The following is a 15,425-nucleotide window of genomic DNA, read 5'->3' on the forward strand; positions in this document are numbered from 1 at the left end:
TATCCATACAAGGTTCACATACGTTTAGACTCGAAAATAAATCAATAACCCAAGAGCGGGTCTAATTTAATAAAGAATCCTAAGAACAAGTCTAATGTGACATAAAGTAACTAAACTATTTCATCTCTTAGGCAAATAGTAGTGCCTTCTGTGGCCCAGAAAATCTTAGTATACGCATAACAGCAAGTGCTTATCGACTCTAGTAGGTAGGTACCTTCTAGACGAACACTCACTCGTATTCTCTCTATAACCAAGTCTTGTTTTATTAAATCATTCGTCAAACTTTCACCAGCATGTTGAAGACAGCACCAACTTAAAACTTGCTTTAAAATACATAGAATCGAGACACCTCTTGACGAAGCCAATAACTCTTTTCTTGTCCTAGCGATCACCATGGCTCACACAAGATGACATGCGAAGCTCAGCCAGATTCAGACCTGTGGTCACTAGGTAGGAGGGCCGTCAGGTCATCATCAGGCGTATTGAAGCTCTTTGCAGCTTGCCGTTTCTCTTCAGCGGGTGCAGTAGTGTCTTCGGATGTCTAGCTCATCGTCTTCGTTGTGATGGCCTGTATCTGCAAGTGGGGTGTTGGGCTGTCGAAAGGACTCGATGGAAGTTTGGATTTCTCTTTCGGGCAGTGGGTTAGGCCTACCAATACTGTAACAGAGTATTTCTTGGTCATACTCCTCGACGCCGTCTTTCAGTGTCGCCCTTACGAGAAGAGGGCAGATGCCAGCCGCTCGGCCTCGGTTATCTGTCCCATGGCCTTTAAGAATAGTTCAATCTGCTTTACTGGGTATTGAGTCTGCTGTTTTTGTCTCTGAAAGTACCTTGCCTCCCATACCCTGGAGATGACGCGAAGATTCCACATCCTCTTTGTTGAATTGTATGGGTAATCGATCTCCTGCTTTGGGGGCAGTTTGACAAATTGCTTCGGACGAGCAACAATTAGTCCTTGAAAGAGACGACGGCACAACTGTCCCTTCCAAGTCGCAACTTCGGGTTCTAATGCTGGTTTGTCGCAGAACAGGTGACTGAAGTGGTCAGTTGAAGTAAAGAAGCCACCGCCTGGCAGCAACATCGTTTGGCCAATAAGGTCAGCAAACGTGTTGTGTATTGGCGTCCCTGTTATCATGAGGACTCGATTGTAATCCAATTTGGTGATGGCTCTGTTGAGATTGGACCTTGATCTCTTCGTGTCATAGGACTCATCAAAAATCAAGATAGGGAGCTGCTCTACCAGCTCTCCGTATACGAGAAACTGCAGACGACACTCAAAGTGAGATTGATACTTTGGTGGTCTTGACAGCTTTAGAGTCTTCCAGTTGGCTGATCTGGGTGAATTATTGTTTATCCTATGAGTTATTGCTTGCTTAGTGAATCACTGCTTGCTCGGTAAATTACTGCCTCGCCTACGTTTAGGCTGCCTACCTTTTCCCATTCAATACCTTTTTTCATCTCTTCTTCTCTGCTTCACTTGACTTCTCTCCCCCTTGAATGAATTAATCGACCTTCCTATCAATACCCACGATGAATACGATCAATACGAGCCAATCGAGCGACTCGAGCAAATCAGTGGCATGACTATTGAAACGAATTTAGAGAGATTAGGAAGATCACCTCCAACTTCCCACGGCTGGAGTGGTTGGTAATCCACGACAACACAGTCTTTATTCAGGATCACATGATGATGTACAGGCTAGCCACTGCATCCGATGAACAGGTACGTATTGATATATGGTTAAGTTATACCAACCTCAAAAGACCTAGCTAATCTATTATCGCAGCAAATCGACAGAATTTGCAATCACCTACAAAGCCGCACGAACCTTACTCATCTGGCTTTCACTACCCAATCTTTCCACGTGTCAACGCATCTCGCATCCTATAATCTACTGGACGAGGATGACCCAGTAGAGAATCAAATCACGAGACGGTATTTTCAGTTGGCGCGCAGGCTTGTAGAGGCTAGCCCACGACTGCAACATGTGGTCATTATGGACGAGTGGCCTTATCACTACTCTGCTATAAAGGACGATTTTGGAGTGGTAAGAACTGATAAGAAGGATGGCCGCGATGTTACCGCATTGTCCAGTTTCCCTCACGGGCTCTGGCCTTAGCACCTAGACTAGGGACGAACGATACAGTCACCTTTCAACCTGCGCAGACATCGTTTGTGATACATGATGAAAGCATAAGAGACTAAATTAGTAGGTCAATGTACGTTCTTTAGACAATGGTTCTTAGACTATATATTTTTATACCCTAGGACTTGGGCGGCCAACTTTTCTGCTACCCACCACACCAGCAAGTCTATAGAATCAGAATGAATTATCCAATATGCAATAAGATAATACTCTACTCTGCTATAAACACCTGTGATCATAGCAGACCCTTTTCTCACTGGTGAATATACCGTCATATGCATATTTCACTGTATGAAATCCCTTCTCAGAGTTGTCGGTTCCCTGACACTGCCCGCCAGCTGCCACCGCCAGCCTCCATCCCGGCGCCAAAACTCGACTCGGGGAACAGCTCAATCACTGCCAAAACCAGTTCCAGGCTGATGCCTCAGTCGATTTATTTCTTAGTGGCGTTTGAAGATATCTCTTATCTTTTTCTAGAAGGGGAGCTTCCTACAACCTCCTCCCTCCTCCATCCTCCCTCCTCACTCCTTCACCTCCTGCAACGCATCGTGATCAACCACGTTACTCTTTACATGCACGCGTCGAACCGCTCAAAAAGGGGATTCTTTAAAGAATTGCAAAATATTTAGTCTTTAATTCTTTGATTACTTTCATCTTTTTTCTTTCTTTGAAATATCGCGTGCACTTGAAATCGCTGTTTTCGCGCTCGAGATTGATTACCTACTTCTCCTCACCTGCCTCCTCATCGTCTTTTCTCTCTCTCATCACATCTCCAATTATTCGGAGCTTCACGTATTCTTTCATGACATGCGTCCACGCTCTCATGCTATCACTCCTGTGAACGCTTCAATGATGAAACCCATATCCGAAAATGTAAGTTGTACACTGTCTCTCTTCTCTCCTGTCACAAGATCCCCCCAAAATACTTATTTCAATCAATAGTCGCTACCATACACTGAGAGCGATAATTCGGCCCGAGATGCGCGTCATGGGCGTAACACCACCGCCTCTACTGTTTCCTGTCACTCAAATCATTATGATAGGTCTGTGATCGAAGATGGTGTTCGAATGCACGACTTCTCTTCTCCCACCCCGAGCAAATCTCGTGGTAAAAGCCCCGATCCAAACCGATTTGTCGCAGAACGGCCCTCTCGTCTCAGTGAAAGCGTTGGCGCGAGACTCACAGTCTCCAAGACCGACAATTTGTCTGTTGATGATCAAGCCACTTCAGAGTGGGAAACAGTAGCTGGAGACGATGCGCCTGAAACATACCCAGAAGCTTCGACCAAGTCGCTGAGATGCCAGAGAAACCTTTTCGGTTACAATTCACAGAAGGAAAGTCTACAGACCAAACGTCACGTCTGGGCACCACAAACGGAGAGCTTTGAGCTTGTCTCACACTCTAGCCCGTCCGTGCGAGTGCACCCGAGATCTTCTCCTCGTTTGCAATCGTTTCACTCTTCATCCAGTTTCTACAGTGACTTGAGCAAGCAAAGTGAATTAGGCCGTGGCAAAGACGCAAACATCTACGGGAAATCTCCCATCCCTTGCGATCCCGAAGATTTCACAACGGACAATCGCGCTCAGCAAGAAACCAAGACGTACTCCCATGCCTCGTCCGACAGCCATGACGACCCCTTCAAGTATGACAGTGAAGTGTACTCGGGATTTCTCCGCCCATCGGCCGAGAGGGAAGTTAGTGATGCGCTGCACAAAGCCGGCTTAGCCGTCTCTTCAAAAGAGACCATCCCGCAATTCCCAGAGGGAAACAGTTCCAATGCTTCACAGAGAGGTGCCCCTGTTACCTCCTTCTACCATGCTGGCGCTATTCGTTCGGCCTAGAATGTCGATGAAGAGGTCAAAGTTCCGGTTCATCGGGAAGGAGACCAAGACACGCGCCGTGTTCCAGTTCCCGATAGACGACTGACCGGTGAAATTGCCACTCTTGACAAGAGCAGACCTCTTACTGGTACCGAGGGCGACTGGCAGACTGTCACTAGCGAACAAGCTTTCAACTCCATGCAGCAGGAATACCTCGACAGCATCGCAAAAGGAACTGGGAGCAGTCTTGCTGATGTGTCTGATGTGACGGAGCGCGGCCCTCAACTTCGCACATACAGCTCTACGGACAGAATCATCCATCACCCTTACGGCGATAACCCTTATGATTCGTACCACATTCGTCGTGACAGAGGAACTAACCTCGCGGTTTCTGTTCCACGCTATGGCAACGGCCCAGGGACATTTGCCAGCAACACTGCTCGAAAATTTGTCCAGCCAATGTCCAGATTGCCTGAATCAGCTGCTCGACTCTCCAACATCTTTCGCAGAGACCAAAACGAACAGACACCTGATGGTCATGGCATACTTCTCTCCGATCTGGATCCCAAAAGAGCAAGCTACCAGAGCCTCGACTCTGATGCAATTCCAAGCGGCGATACCGCAGATTCAAACTTGCCCAATGGCCAAAAGTTTTTCAGCTGGAATCGAATTCGCGAAACTCTTGGGCGAGAGCCACCCAAGACCCCTCTGACCATTCTCGATCAGCCCCTGTACAGACATGGTATACAAGACTCTGAAAATTCCAACAAATCGAAGCACATTCCTCACGATGATTTTCTCAAACAGCTTCCAACGCTGCCTTTCCCCCTCATCAGTCTTCCTGAAGCTCAAATGTTGCAGCGGTTCAAACGACAGAGGGGGGAAGAAGATCATACTGAGAGTGCACGTAACTTTGCTGCCCGTGGAAGGTCAAACACTATCAGCACTGCTGCCTCGCCAGGTCTCCCTGTTACTCCCTCTCCTCCCAAGAGAAGATTCTGGGCCATCTCTCCCAGAGGCGACATTGCACGACCTGCACCGACTCATCAGCCTCAGGGATTACGCCAGAGGTTCCGTCGCCGTGACTGTAAGTAAAGAGTGCCGTGATAGAGCCAATGCTAACTTAATCACAGCAAGCGAGAGAATTTCCGAGATACTCGTTTCGTCTTCCGCTATCCTCGACACGCCACCATCCACGAAGCCCAAGTCTAGCACTCATCGGGCGTGGTATCGAGGACTACAGCCGAGCTTCTCAACTCCTCGTGTCGGACAGACCCAGCCTCGTGGGTTCTCCTCTAGTATGAGGTCCCGTCAAACCAGCAGATTCCAGCCAGACTTTGAACCTCTCGATGGAAGCCCCTTCACACTGGCCGAGACTCGCCTTATTGAAGAGGCCCGTGAGAACATGTTCTACCACCGTCAGCGAACTGACATGATCGCCGAACGAGGAAAGAGACTTTTCATCTGGATCATGATCCTGACTCTTTTCTTCCCGTTTATCGGCCCAGTCGTTCTCTACGGTAAACTCAACTCGACCATCTCGTGGTACACTCACGGGGAGATCCAGTGCCTCGCCCAGGATCAGCGCGGAATTCTCAAGCAGCAACTTGTTGTTGAGGCTGTCTTGTACACTGCTCTCATCATTGCGCTTTCCGTCCACTACTCAATCTACAACTAGACTAAGCCAACTCTCAGGCGCAAGGCGGTATTTTGAGGTTGATTTTGATGTAGTTTCAGAGAAAGCGGCTGCTGGACAAAGACTTTGCGAGGTGCAGAGAGATATATTGGGACGGCTGGGCATTGTGACTTGGGCCCCTTGCAGTTATGGCTGAATTCTTGTCTTTTCTTGGTCTTCTCGGGGTGATCTATGCCTTTCCATATTCGCCAAAAGCTCCCCGTATGCACGAGACAGGCCAAGTGGTCTATCGAGGGGTATATCTTAGTTGATTAATGTCAATAGACTTACTTTGGCTAGGAGCCAGCGACTGCCGGGTTGATATATCGTTGACCATGTGCTATGAACATGCATTTGTAGCACACTTTGAGTTCAACCATATATTGATAGGTTCCTGAACCTAGGGTACAAAAATAAATAGTCCCATACGTCTGGCCTAGATAACATAAACTAACCTACTAGCTTCATCTCTTCTAAGACCAGAGTACGTCGGGAACATGCCAGCCTATCTTCTAGTTATGGAAAAGTCTTTGCAAACACTTTGTTTACTTTACCAGCCAGCGGCCTACAGCAGAGTACCTAGAGTTGATCTACTTATTATAGGTATTTGATTGAGAATGGCCACTTGTATCTCCCCCCGTGGCGGCAAATCACTCGTGATCTGTCAATGACCACCTGTATTTGAAAAGTTGCACACTTGGTTCAATTGTCGTCTGCGGTGTCCTCGGCCAGAGACTGGCGGGAAAGCCTGGCGCTGAAGTCTTTTCAAAATCCCTAGAACTTCTATGACTTACACAACGAACTGACGCATTGCCAGCATTATCCTTCATGGCGCCGTAAAATTGTGTGTCGCTTTGCAGAAAAGAGGCCTTGTCTATGATAGCCAAGTTGTGTAGTTACGTAGACCCGACAAGCAAGTAGACCAAATCATGAAACCGTTTGTTTTCCAGATAAGAGCCTGCACTTTCAGCTGCAGAGAAGTCTTTGCGGATAATTTATTTATTCAGGCGATCTGAATAAAAGTTAATATCCAAGTGAGTAAGCTTTGTCGAGCGCAGGATGCCAGCAAATGGGAGGAATAATAAGACCTATAAGGATAGGTTATTAGCTAACTGAACTCATTGTAATGATGTGCGGGACCCTTCCTGCGTACCCAGTCCAGCTCACTGTCTTGTTCATTCCATCCAGGTTCGTGTTCGCATAAGGCCCATGAAGGATAAGCCACTTCATGTTAGGGAAGTCCTTGGTGATGGTCTTCAACTCGAGGAAGTGTGTCTTGAGGGATCGCAGCAGTTGAGATAGGCTAGGGTGAGGTAGAGGGCATTGGAAGTCGCCGCTAGAAAATCATTGCGATGTTGGCGTAGCAAGAAGCCAAGTCCTTCAAGTGTTGGGCGAGATAGAGATTTGATGTCCAGTGTCAGAGATTGGAGGTTAGACGTCTGTTTCAGGAGCCAGAGCAGCCATCGGCCATGTGGTTAAGGCGGAATCCACTGAACAAGAAGGAAAAGCTCACGCAGACAGAAACAAGTGATGTAAGGGCTGTATTGTCGCAATGACTACTGATCTGTTTAAACGAGAAGCGGGACAGATAAGTAGCCATGATCTACGACAGAGTGATGGCAAGGGGAGATTAAGAGCATTAGAAGGAGGACGTCGGTCAGTGCTTGCAAGTGATTCATTTGCCCCAGTTATCAGGCAGGAGCTTAAGTTCTATAGTAAAGTTGGCAGATATAGACAATTGAGGAGCCCCAGGATATCAGGGAAATTGCGCTGGAAGCATAAGAGATGAAATTAAGGTCACTTTATGCTCCTTAGACTATAGTTCTTAGACTACTTATTTTTGTATCCTAAGACTTAGGAGGTTATTTTTTCTGCTACCCACTAGGGAGGTAATACAAATTCTGGAACTAAGCTTAGGTAGATGACTTAGTCTAACGTAACCAAGACGATAATTGATTCATTCCTCGAAGTGTCTTGTAGTATTGACAGAGTCTTTCTGCTACTCGGGTCTTATTTTTAACTGCCGGGTCGGGTCGTCTTGGAGGATTAGTGATAAACCCGTTTTATATCCATCCATTGACCCGCCCTTGGGTTCCAACCACTCATTCTTGTACTGTCCTGTTTCTGTTAATGTTACTGCTACAACCACGTTGAAATACTAACAGCAGAACAATTACACAGGCAACCTGGCCTCACTGTATCTTAGGCAATTAATTAGTATTTACCTGGAGAGAGGCTGCACAAGCTTTGCCAAGCCTTCGCTTCCCATCTCGTCTCTCCACAGTCCACACTTTACTTTGGGTCGACCGATCGATCAATCAATCAACAAACTCGACTTGCGCTGCTGCTGTTTGTTGCTGCTCCGCTTTGCTCAGTTCATCGCCATCTCTTCCTCTGTCGCTTCCACCAAACCTAAGCCCAATGACTTTGAGCCCGCAATCTTCGCGTCGCTGGGACGAGCTCCCTCATGAGATCCTCCTCCAGATCTTGTGCTGTGAGTTACAACTTCACCTGGTCCCAGCTTATCCCTCAATCCATATCCTTCCATACCCCGCTATCACCATACAGCAGTCTCATGCAATAAAATCTTGTGCAAATATCATGACAATAAACTAATATAATACTGTTCAGACCTTGAACCGCATCAATTGCCCAGACTGCAACTTGTATCACGGAAACTCAGAGAAGTCTGTCTCGACGATGAACTCTGGAAGCGCCACTGTTTTGAGCGTTCGCCATGGTACTCATTTCTTCAGAATCGCAGAAAAGTTTTTGCTTCTCTGCCTGACTCATCATTGAGCAAGACCAACCAAGATGACGAGGATGCCGGCTCTCTACTGGAATTTGATGAATTGTCTCGGAGAGATAAAGATCATTTCGAGTTTCTTCAAGACTTGGCCAACTGGGACCCTGCGTTTCCTGACGAGCACGTCTCGTGGTATGACGAGTACATTCAACGCCAGGGACCAACATCCATCAATTGGCTCGAAACGCCTCGCGGAGAACAGAGCGCGATGGATCATTTCATCGAAGTCAGAGGCATGGCTCTTTACAGCCCCAACAACGGCGATGATGGCATCGGCAGTTTGTTAGCCGTTTCACCGCTCGACGACGGGTCTGTATGTTTGTGGGATATCAACGGCGCTAGAGGCAGGAGGGGAGGTATAGTTGCAACGAGTCAGCCGGATATCCTCTTCTTTGACGGCCGCGGAGATCAAAACACAAGGCGGTCCAAAAAGATCGACACGGGTGTCACCGAATGTGTTAGTGTCGACAACACCAACAATAGGGCTGTCTTTGCCGTACAGAGTCGTAAGCTCTCTCAAAGGTCATCTCCTTTCGCTTGGCCCCACTAACTGAAACGTGCTAGATCTCATAGAAGTCGATCTCAATCGTCTACAGGTCGTCAATAGACACTCTTTCGAATGGTCCATCACAACTTTGTCACAGATCCAGGATGGGATCCCCTTGACAGTCGGCACTTCACTAGGCATTCATCTTCAGGACTTCCGCGCGCCTCAACACCATCACAGCAATGACGTGGAGAGGCTAGATGTAGATAGCCCTATGGTAGATGGAGACAACCCATTCAGGGCCATCTTTGACCCGAACCCTTTGCCGCCGTACGCCTCATTGTCTCAGCCTACGCCAACCAGTATTCTTCATCTGCCCCGTCCAGCTGGCGACAACACAGTATCGGACGACATCTACGTGGCGGGCAGGTTTTCCAATATTCTTCACTATGATAGGAGGCAGTTTCCCAAGATCTTGGGTTCCATATACTCCGGGTCGCGGCTTTCCAGTCTGGCAGCGCTGCCCTACCCGTTTTCCACGCTGGATCACGAAGTACGGCGTCGTGGAGAGCTTTCAGCTGAGAGAGTTCATGAGTGCAAGACATCAAGCAATGGACGAACTTTGATAGCAGGCGGAGAGTACAAGACCAAGGGCTCGCTAGAGTTGTACGGTCTCGATACAGTGGACCTGTCAAGCGACGGGGCGATGCAGCAGAATTCAACAATGAAGAACCGCTACACGGCGGCTTCATCCATCATCTTGTCAGTCATCAACCACGGCACAAAGGTGGCCTTTTCAGACGGCGCAGGACAGATCAAGTGGTTCGAGAGAGACGGATACACAGAATGTCGTCGAATTAAGATCGGCCACAGCGACGTCCCCACCCAAGCATCACTCTTCGCCTCGATGCCAGGGTCCGACGATCTCGCGCGCAAGATCTTATCCACCAAGACGGCACAGGACCGTCCCAACGAGGACAACGTGCTCTTCTGGACAGGCGACAAGCTTGGCATGGTCAGTTTCACAGGGGATACGCTATTTACTCCCGAACACTTGCAGGGCGACAAGAATCACGGGAGCAAAGAGGCGGCGGAGGAACAGAAGCGACAGATGTACTCCCAGAGGATGCGAGAAGCGTTGGAGAAGCAGGCTGACGAGGCTCGGTTTGTACAAGGACTTGGTTTATAGTGGAAGGAAGGGGGTGATGAGGATTGGGTATGGGAACAGCATTAAGAAAAGGCGCCCGGTTGGTGGCATTGCAGAATCTGGAGAGGATCTGTTGGACTAGACTAGACTACATACAAACTTTACACGACTAGATGAAGATCTGTAACGTTGGCACAAACAAACGATAATGACAGTGGCATATAGGGGGACAAGACCATAAGATTTGAGACCCAAATTTGACATACAAAAAATAGCTCGTACATGCACCAATATAGTAGCATTTATTACTCGTCACGGGGTGAGGTGATCGTCGGTGGGGAAAGGGTCTTTTCTTGTCTGGTGTATCTCTGATGCTACCTACAGTAAAGATGAGGCGCGTGGCAAAATAATTGTCGGGTGAATGCCGCGCAGGAACAAGCATCAAGCTTGTAATATTATTTAGATAGGGGGTTCTTGGAGTAATTATTCATTGGCAGGTTGTACGAACAATTGAGAAACAAGTGTCGGTCAATGCAAGACATGTATGTATGTAGTTGTCAACAACCACGAATAGGCAATGTGGTTGTGACGATGGACAAGATTACTTGCTTTTTCTTGGATCTTCATGACAGGAATTCAACATGGTCCAAGCTGTCTTTCAGCAAGAGATCGAAGGTCAATGTTACTGTGGGAAGTGAAGTGGAGTGAGAGCACGATCCAAATCCAAGAGTTATGAAGTCTAGTCTAGTAGCTACAGGTGAGGCTACTAGGAAGATACAGCTCGTGATGCTTCAAAGCTCAGCTGTGGTTCATCTCTTGTCTTCCATACTCTGTAAACAAATGGTATCCATGCAACGCTATGTCATAGCCAAGCTGTCAATCCAACTCATTGACGACAGCGGCTTGATTAATCCCTTGAAAGTCCGTGCTCCAAGAAGGGTTGAACACTAGGAATGGATGGATGTCTCACTGCAGATAATAATCATCAGCCGGCGGCTCTTTTCTTCACAAATCAAGACCCGAATATCCGTAATCTTTTTTTTCCATTTCAGAACCAGGGACTCGTCAAGGACCACAAGGACCACAAGGACCCTGTCCTGGGGGGGGGGGGCCATGATTATGATGATGGTCCCTTCGTCAGAAGCTCAGAAATACAGGGCGGCCAATAACGAACAGGGATGTTGGACCCCTGGCCAATGGTGACGATCAAGATGAGTGGAATAAAGAAAGGTCCACGAAAGATATCTGGCTATTTCACATAGTTAGAAGGCCTCATTTTTGAATGTTTTTAATGCCGCGGTATTTAATTGCTTTAACCACGTATGAAAGACCAAGATTTGTACTCAACAGAGTAGTAATCCTGACAATGGCTTATTCTTTACCGAGTAACAGGCATTGTTAATATCTATATCCATATCGGTAAGACGCATGACACTTTTAGAACCAAAGGATATCCCAGCTGCGGAGCCAGCTCTTGTTGATACGCGGTACAGACCGGGCAGGCCTTGACGAGAGGTGGAGATGGAATCATGGTGCGCTGTCAAGGTTTGGCCAGGTCAAGTCAGAGGTGTTTTACATTAGTCCGCCTTGTATAAGGAAACGCTCCAGCCAGTTAGTGTCCATATGCCGTGGAGACTCTTTATGCCAAGAGACAGAGGCCTCATGTTTGTAGTAGGCTATGGATAGGTGCCTACTCTGTATGTAATTGACAATTGGAGATCAACAACTAATTTACTATAGATAAAGTAAACCTCTCTCTAATGACACAAGAAGGCAAGGGCCTTGTTTCGACCTGGCACGTCTAGTTTATGCTGTCTTACTCTGTACCTGGCCTTGCTTGGCTTGTGAGAGGCATACATTCCTTTTTATAGACAAGTACCTACAACGGGCGATATGCTGTCCGACTCACAAGGGTTTGACCTGACCTGACCTGATCAGACCAGGGGGGGTTCCAAGTCTCATCTGGTTAGACTAGACTACGGGCTGTCAAGAGTCCAGATATCGGCGATGAAAAGACCAGAAAAAGAATACAATTCACCGCTATATCTACAAGGACCAAGTTCAGCCATGCCAGTTAAGGACTGGCGACGGCTGCAATCAATTAATCAAGCAGGGTTTAATTCTTTAACTTCCGGTAACTTGTGATACCGTCCATCGGTAAACTACTAAGATAGGTAGGTACCTTGGTACTAATCACACTACAATAGCAGTCATACAATACAATCACAAGTGAGGCGATTAATTGATTGAACATCAACACAAAAGAAACCCACAGAACTGCCATCTCATACATACTTGCTTAGGTACATCACAGATTGTCGTGTCATCCATTCAGCGCCTCACAACCGCCAGAGACAAGGATTCCCCAGCGCATCAGACAGGGGTGTCACTGCCAGCTGCAGGCTTGGGCTCAGGCTTAGGCTTAGACTTGGGCCAGGTTAGGCGGGTTACCCACCTGGGTTAGTGGACGCTGCCAGCGATGGACTACCCTCCAAGACTATCCGATCGCCCTGAAAACAAGATACCCTCATTGATTCTCTCACTGCTACTAGGAACAAGTCCATCGAAACTTACGGTCAAGGTTATATCCTAGTTTTATTAGTCCAACCTACATTTTCTCGATATTGCCTTAGTACCTAACTACCTACCTACTAATCTAGATCTCTTTTTCACTTTTCTTTCCTTCCTTCCTTCCATTTCTGTTTCTGGTCTGTTTTATATTTGCACATCTTTCCTTCCTTTCTCCATTCTTTCGGGTCCAATTTCCACCATTCTCCGGGTCTCGTCTCCTCATCAACTTGCATTTGCAGCCAACATCACGCGTCCCCCATCGTCGAATCCGCCACCCGGCCATCGGCCTCACCGACTACCCTCGATTACCAAACTCCTTCTCTTTTCTTCACATATCAATATCAATCAATTCAGTTGAACAGAGAATCGAGACTCTAGCAAAGAATTGAACATTACCACATTTGATTTACACACCACCACAAACACAGCAATCACCGCAGATCAGACTCAGTAACCCCCTATGTAACGCTGACTCGTCTCTTCTCTCATCTCCTCAGCATTATCGTCATCGTATCAAGCGACCAATTTCTCAACAAATTTAAAACCCCTGGCTCGAAATGTCCCATGGCCTTTTGGGTGGTTGACGGGGGTCGTCCGCTTGGACTTGGTACTACCACTGCCACTGCCGCTGCCGCTATCAACACAAGCCGGGGTCCGTACTATGTGGGCGGTAAACGGAGAGTAAGCGTCTCCGAAGGCGGCGACGCATACTCGTATGCACCCAGCCATGGTGATGCCTTCACTTTCGATCCAAAGAGATCCAGGTTCGCCGATGAGCTTCCTTACGACGCATACGAAAACACACCAATGACAATTCCTGGACCCAGTGGTTATTCATCCCCACAACAGCATGACCATTTCTCACCTTATCACCAACAACCGCAGCAACCGACATTCCAACCTAGAATCCATCATGTCAACAAATCCGCCTACCCATACAATCACCCCTGCAACTCTCCCACAGAAGATGAATTTTTCTACCACGACGACATTGGATCTTCCACTCCACCATTAATTCATCGTCCCGACTCAGCACCTGTCAAAAACCTTTCTTTTCTCGTAATTCGTGAACGGTCGCCAACCCCAGAAGGTTTCCCTTCTATCGATGCTAGTTTCGATCTTGGCGCCTTCGGTCCAGCTCCCGAATCTCGGCCGGCTCCGTCTTTCGGCCCCCCCGGACCTCCACCGGCTCCCGCACCCGCCCCAGCACCCGCTCCTGTCGCCGATGCTTGCGCTATGGAACGTACAGCCTCCGGTCTATCTATTTCATCCGACACTACTCAGCCCACCTTTGCGAGTCTATCTCCCCTAAACGACGACGACGAGCCGGGTTTTCTAAGTGATCTCGCTGCTGCACGATTAGTCCGTGATCATGTCGCCAACTCTGGCTTTTCCAGTTCTAATCGTCGAAGACACCGCGGCGTTGACTCGCGCCATGGCCGTATCTTGAGAACTCTCATCAACCCCAAATCCCGCGCTGCCGACTTTCCACTCGATGACAACGCTCTGCGCAGCATTTTCTCGGCCGCCAATGAACTCTTCTTCGGCAATCGACTTGCCGGTCGTGTTGCGTGGGACTGGAGTCACCCCGCCAGCGCCCAGTACCAGGCGCACATTGTTGGCACCACCGCCGTGCGACGTTCCCGCGACGGCGGCTATGAGACTCTCATCGTGCTGTCGTCCCCCATTCTCCAGGATACAAAGTACAACCGTCGTCTGCTGATATCGACCTTCCTCCACGAGATGATCCATAGTTACCTCTTTGTAGTATGTGGTCTGAAAGCCCGCTATCAAGGCGGCCATACCGAGGGATTCCGCCAGATCGCCGACATCATCGATCGCTGGGTCGGGCACAGCTATCTGCGTCTCAGTGAAATGGACGCTGACCTTGAGCACTTCCGTCAGCACCCTTCATGCGCGCATGAGCAACATCAGGTGCGCAGCCAAAGCGCAGACGGGCAGGAGAGGGGACCCTGGCGCAGCGAGAGATGGGAGGATGGCGAACGAGAAAGAAGCGTCATCTATCCGACTGAGCTTCATCCACGACCACATCCCAGCTACGAAAACAGGGAACGACATGGGCGGGAGGGTCACAGAGCCCTTCATGCCCGGAGAGGAATCTCACCATACGTTTACTGAGCGTGGAAGTGACCCTCGAAGGTCGCCCATGCCTTATCCGCTATTATACAGGCACATCGGCTCACTAAGGGCCAATCCCTGGCACATGTCATGACAAGAGTGACACTTTATCTTCGACCACCGTTTCATCTGGCATCTATCGGAACTTCATTTTCTTCCACTGTCAAAAATTTATCTATCCAGCAGGATGATCTTGCTTCGTCTTTGTATTTATATGATATCCCACTTTTCTTCCTCATTCCAATAGCGCGGCAGACTTTACCTTGAAAAATCATTTGGGCATGGGAGGGGCGTTTTTGATATTCACGAGCAACGGAAGCATACTACAGGCAAGGATTCTTTTCTTTTAGGAAATAACGTCAGGCGGTAGCACCGGCGCTGTGAGGATCTCTCGTTTTTTTACTGCTATATGCTACGGAAAAGTATTACAAATTATACCAAATACTGCTTTTACTCCTTTTCTGTTTGGGAAGAGGCACATCTTGGAATCACGAGATGGGGTATTACCATCAGTTATCACATACTACGATGCGTAGCATTTAGCTACACAGCGTGACTGAATAAAATCATCATAAACTGAGATAGAGTTGCCTGGTTATAATGGTGATCACAAATTATGCAACTCCAATCAC

General features: G+C 48.1%; 5 protein-coding genes across 5 annotated transcripts; 4 read left to right on the forward strand and 1 right to left on the reverse strand.

Moving 5' to 3' along the window:
* Positions 1 to 512: 512 nt before the first annotated feature.
* On the reverse strand, positions 513 to 1,081 carry FPOAC1_000982 (uncharacterized protein; the record flags this gene model as incomplete). The annotated part of the gene is made up of 2 exons (XM_044845590.1): positions 513 to 657; positions 717 to 1,081. The coding sequence occupies 2 exons, from the start codon at positions 1,079 to 1,081 to the stop codon at positions 513 to 515; spliced, it is 510 nt and encodes a 169-aa protein (XP_044711506.1).
* A 603-nt stretch (positions 1,082 to 1,684) lies between these two features.
* On the forward strand, positions 1,685 to 2,120 carry FPOAC1_000983 (uncharacterized protein; the record flags this gene model as incomplete). The annotated part of the gene is made up of 2 exons (XM_044845591.1): positions 1,685 to 1,723; positions 1,788 to 2,120. 2 exons carry the CDS (start codon positions 1,685 to 1,687, stop codon positions 2,118 to 2,120), a joined length of 372 nt encoding a protein of 123 aa, XP_044711507.1.
* An 834-nt stretch (positions 2,121 to 2,954) lies between these two features.
* On the forward strand, positions 2,955 to 5,646 carry FPOAC1_000984 (uncharacterized protein; the record flags this gene model as incomplete). The annotated part of the gene is made up of 4 exons (XM_044845592.1): positions 2,955 to 3,020; positions 3,090 to 3,978; positions 4,030 to 5,055; positions 5,102 to 5,646. 4 exons carry the CDS (start codon positions 2,955 to 2,957, stop codon positions 5,644 to 5,646), a joined length of 2,526 nt encoding a protein of 841 aa, XP_044711508.1.
* A 2,418-nt stretch (positions 5,647 to 8,064) lies between these two features.
* FPOAC1_000985 (uncharacterized protein) lies at positions 8,065 to 10,125 on the forward strand (the record flags this gene model as incomplete). Its single annotated transcript, XM_044845593.1, has 3 exons — positions 8,065 to 8,137; positions 8,275 to 8,955; positions 9,014 to 10,125. The coding sequence occupies 3 exons, from the start codon at positions 8,065 to 8,067 to the stop codon at positions 10,123 to 10,125; spliced, it is 1,866 nt and encodes a 621-aa protein (XP_044711509.1).
* A 3,093-nt stretch (positions 10,126 to 13,218) lies between these two features.
* On the forward strand, positions 13,219 to 14,793 carry FPOAC1_000986 (uncharacterized protein; the record flags this gene model as incomplete). Its single annotated transcript, XM_044845594.1, has 1 exon — positions 13,219 to 14,793. The coding sequence occupies one exon, from the start codon at positions 13,219 to 13,221 to the stop codon at positions 14,791 to 14,793; it is 1,575 nt and encodes a 524-aa protein (XP_044711510.1).
* Positions 14,794 to 15,425: the final 632 nt, after the last annotated feature.

Source organism: Fusarium poae, chromosome 1 (assembly GCF_019609905.1).
Source record: "Fusarium poae strain DAOMC 252244 chromosome 1, whole genome shotgun sequence".
NCBI lineage: Eukaryota > Fungi > Ascomycota > Sordariomycetes > Hypocreales > Nectriaceae > Fusarium > Fusarium poae.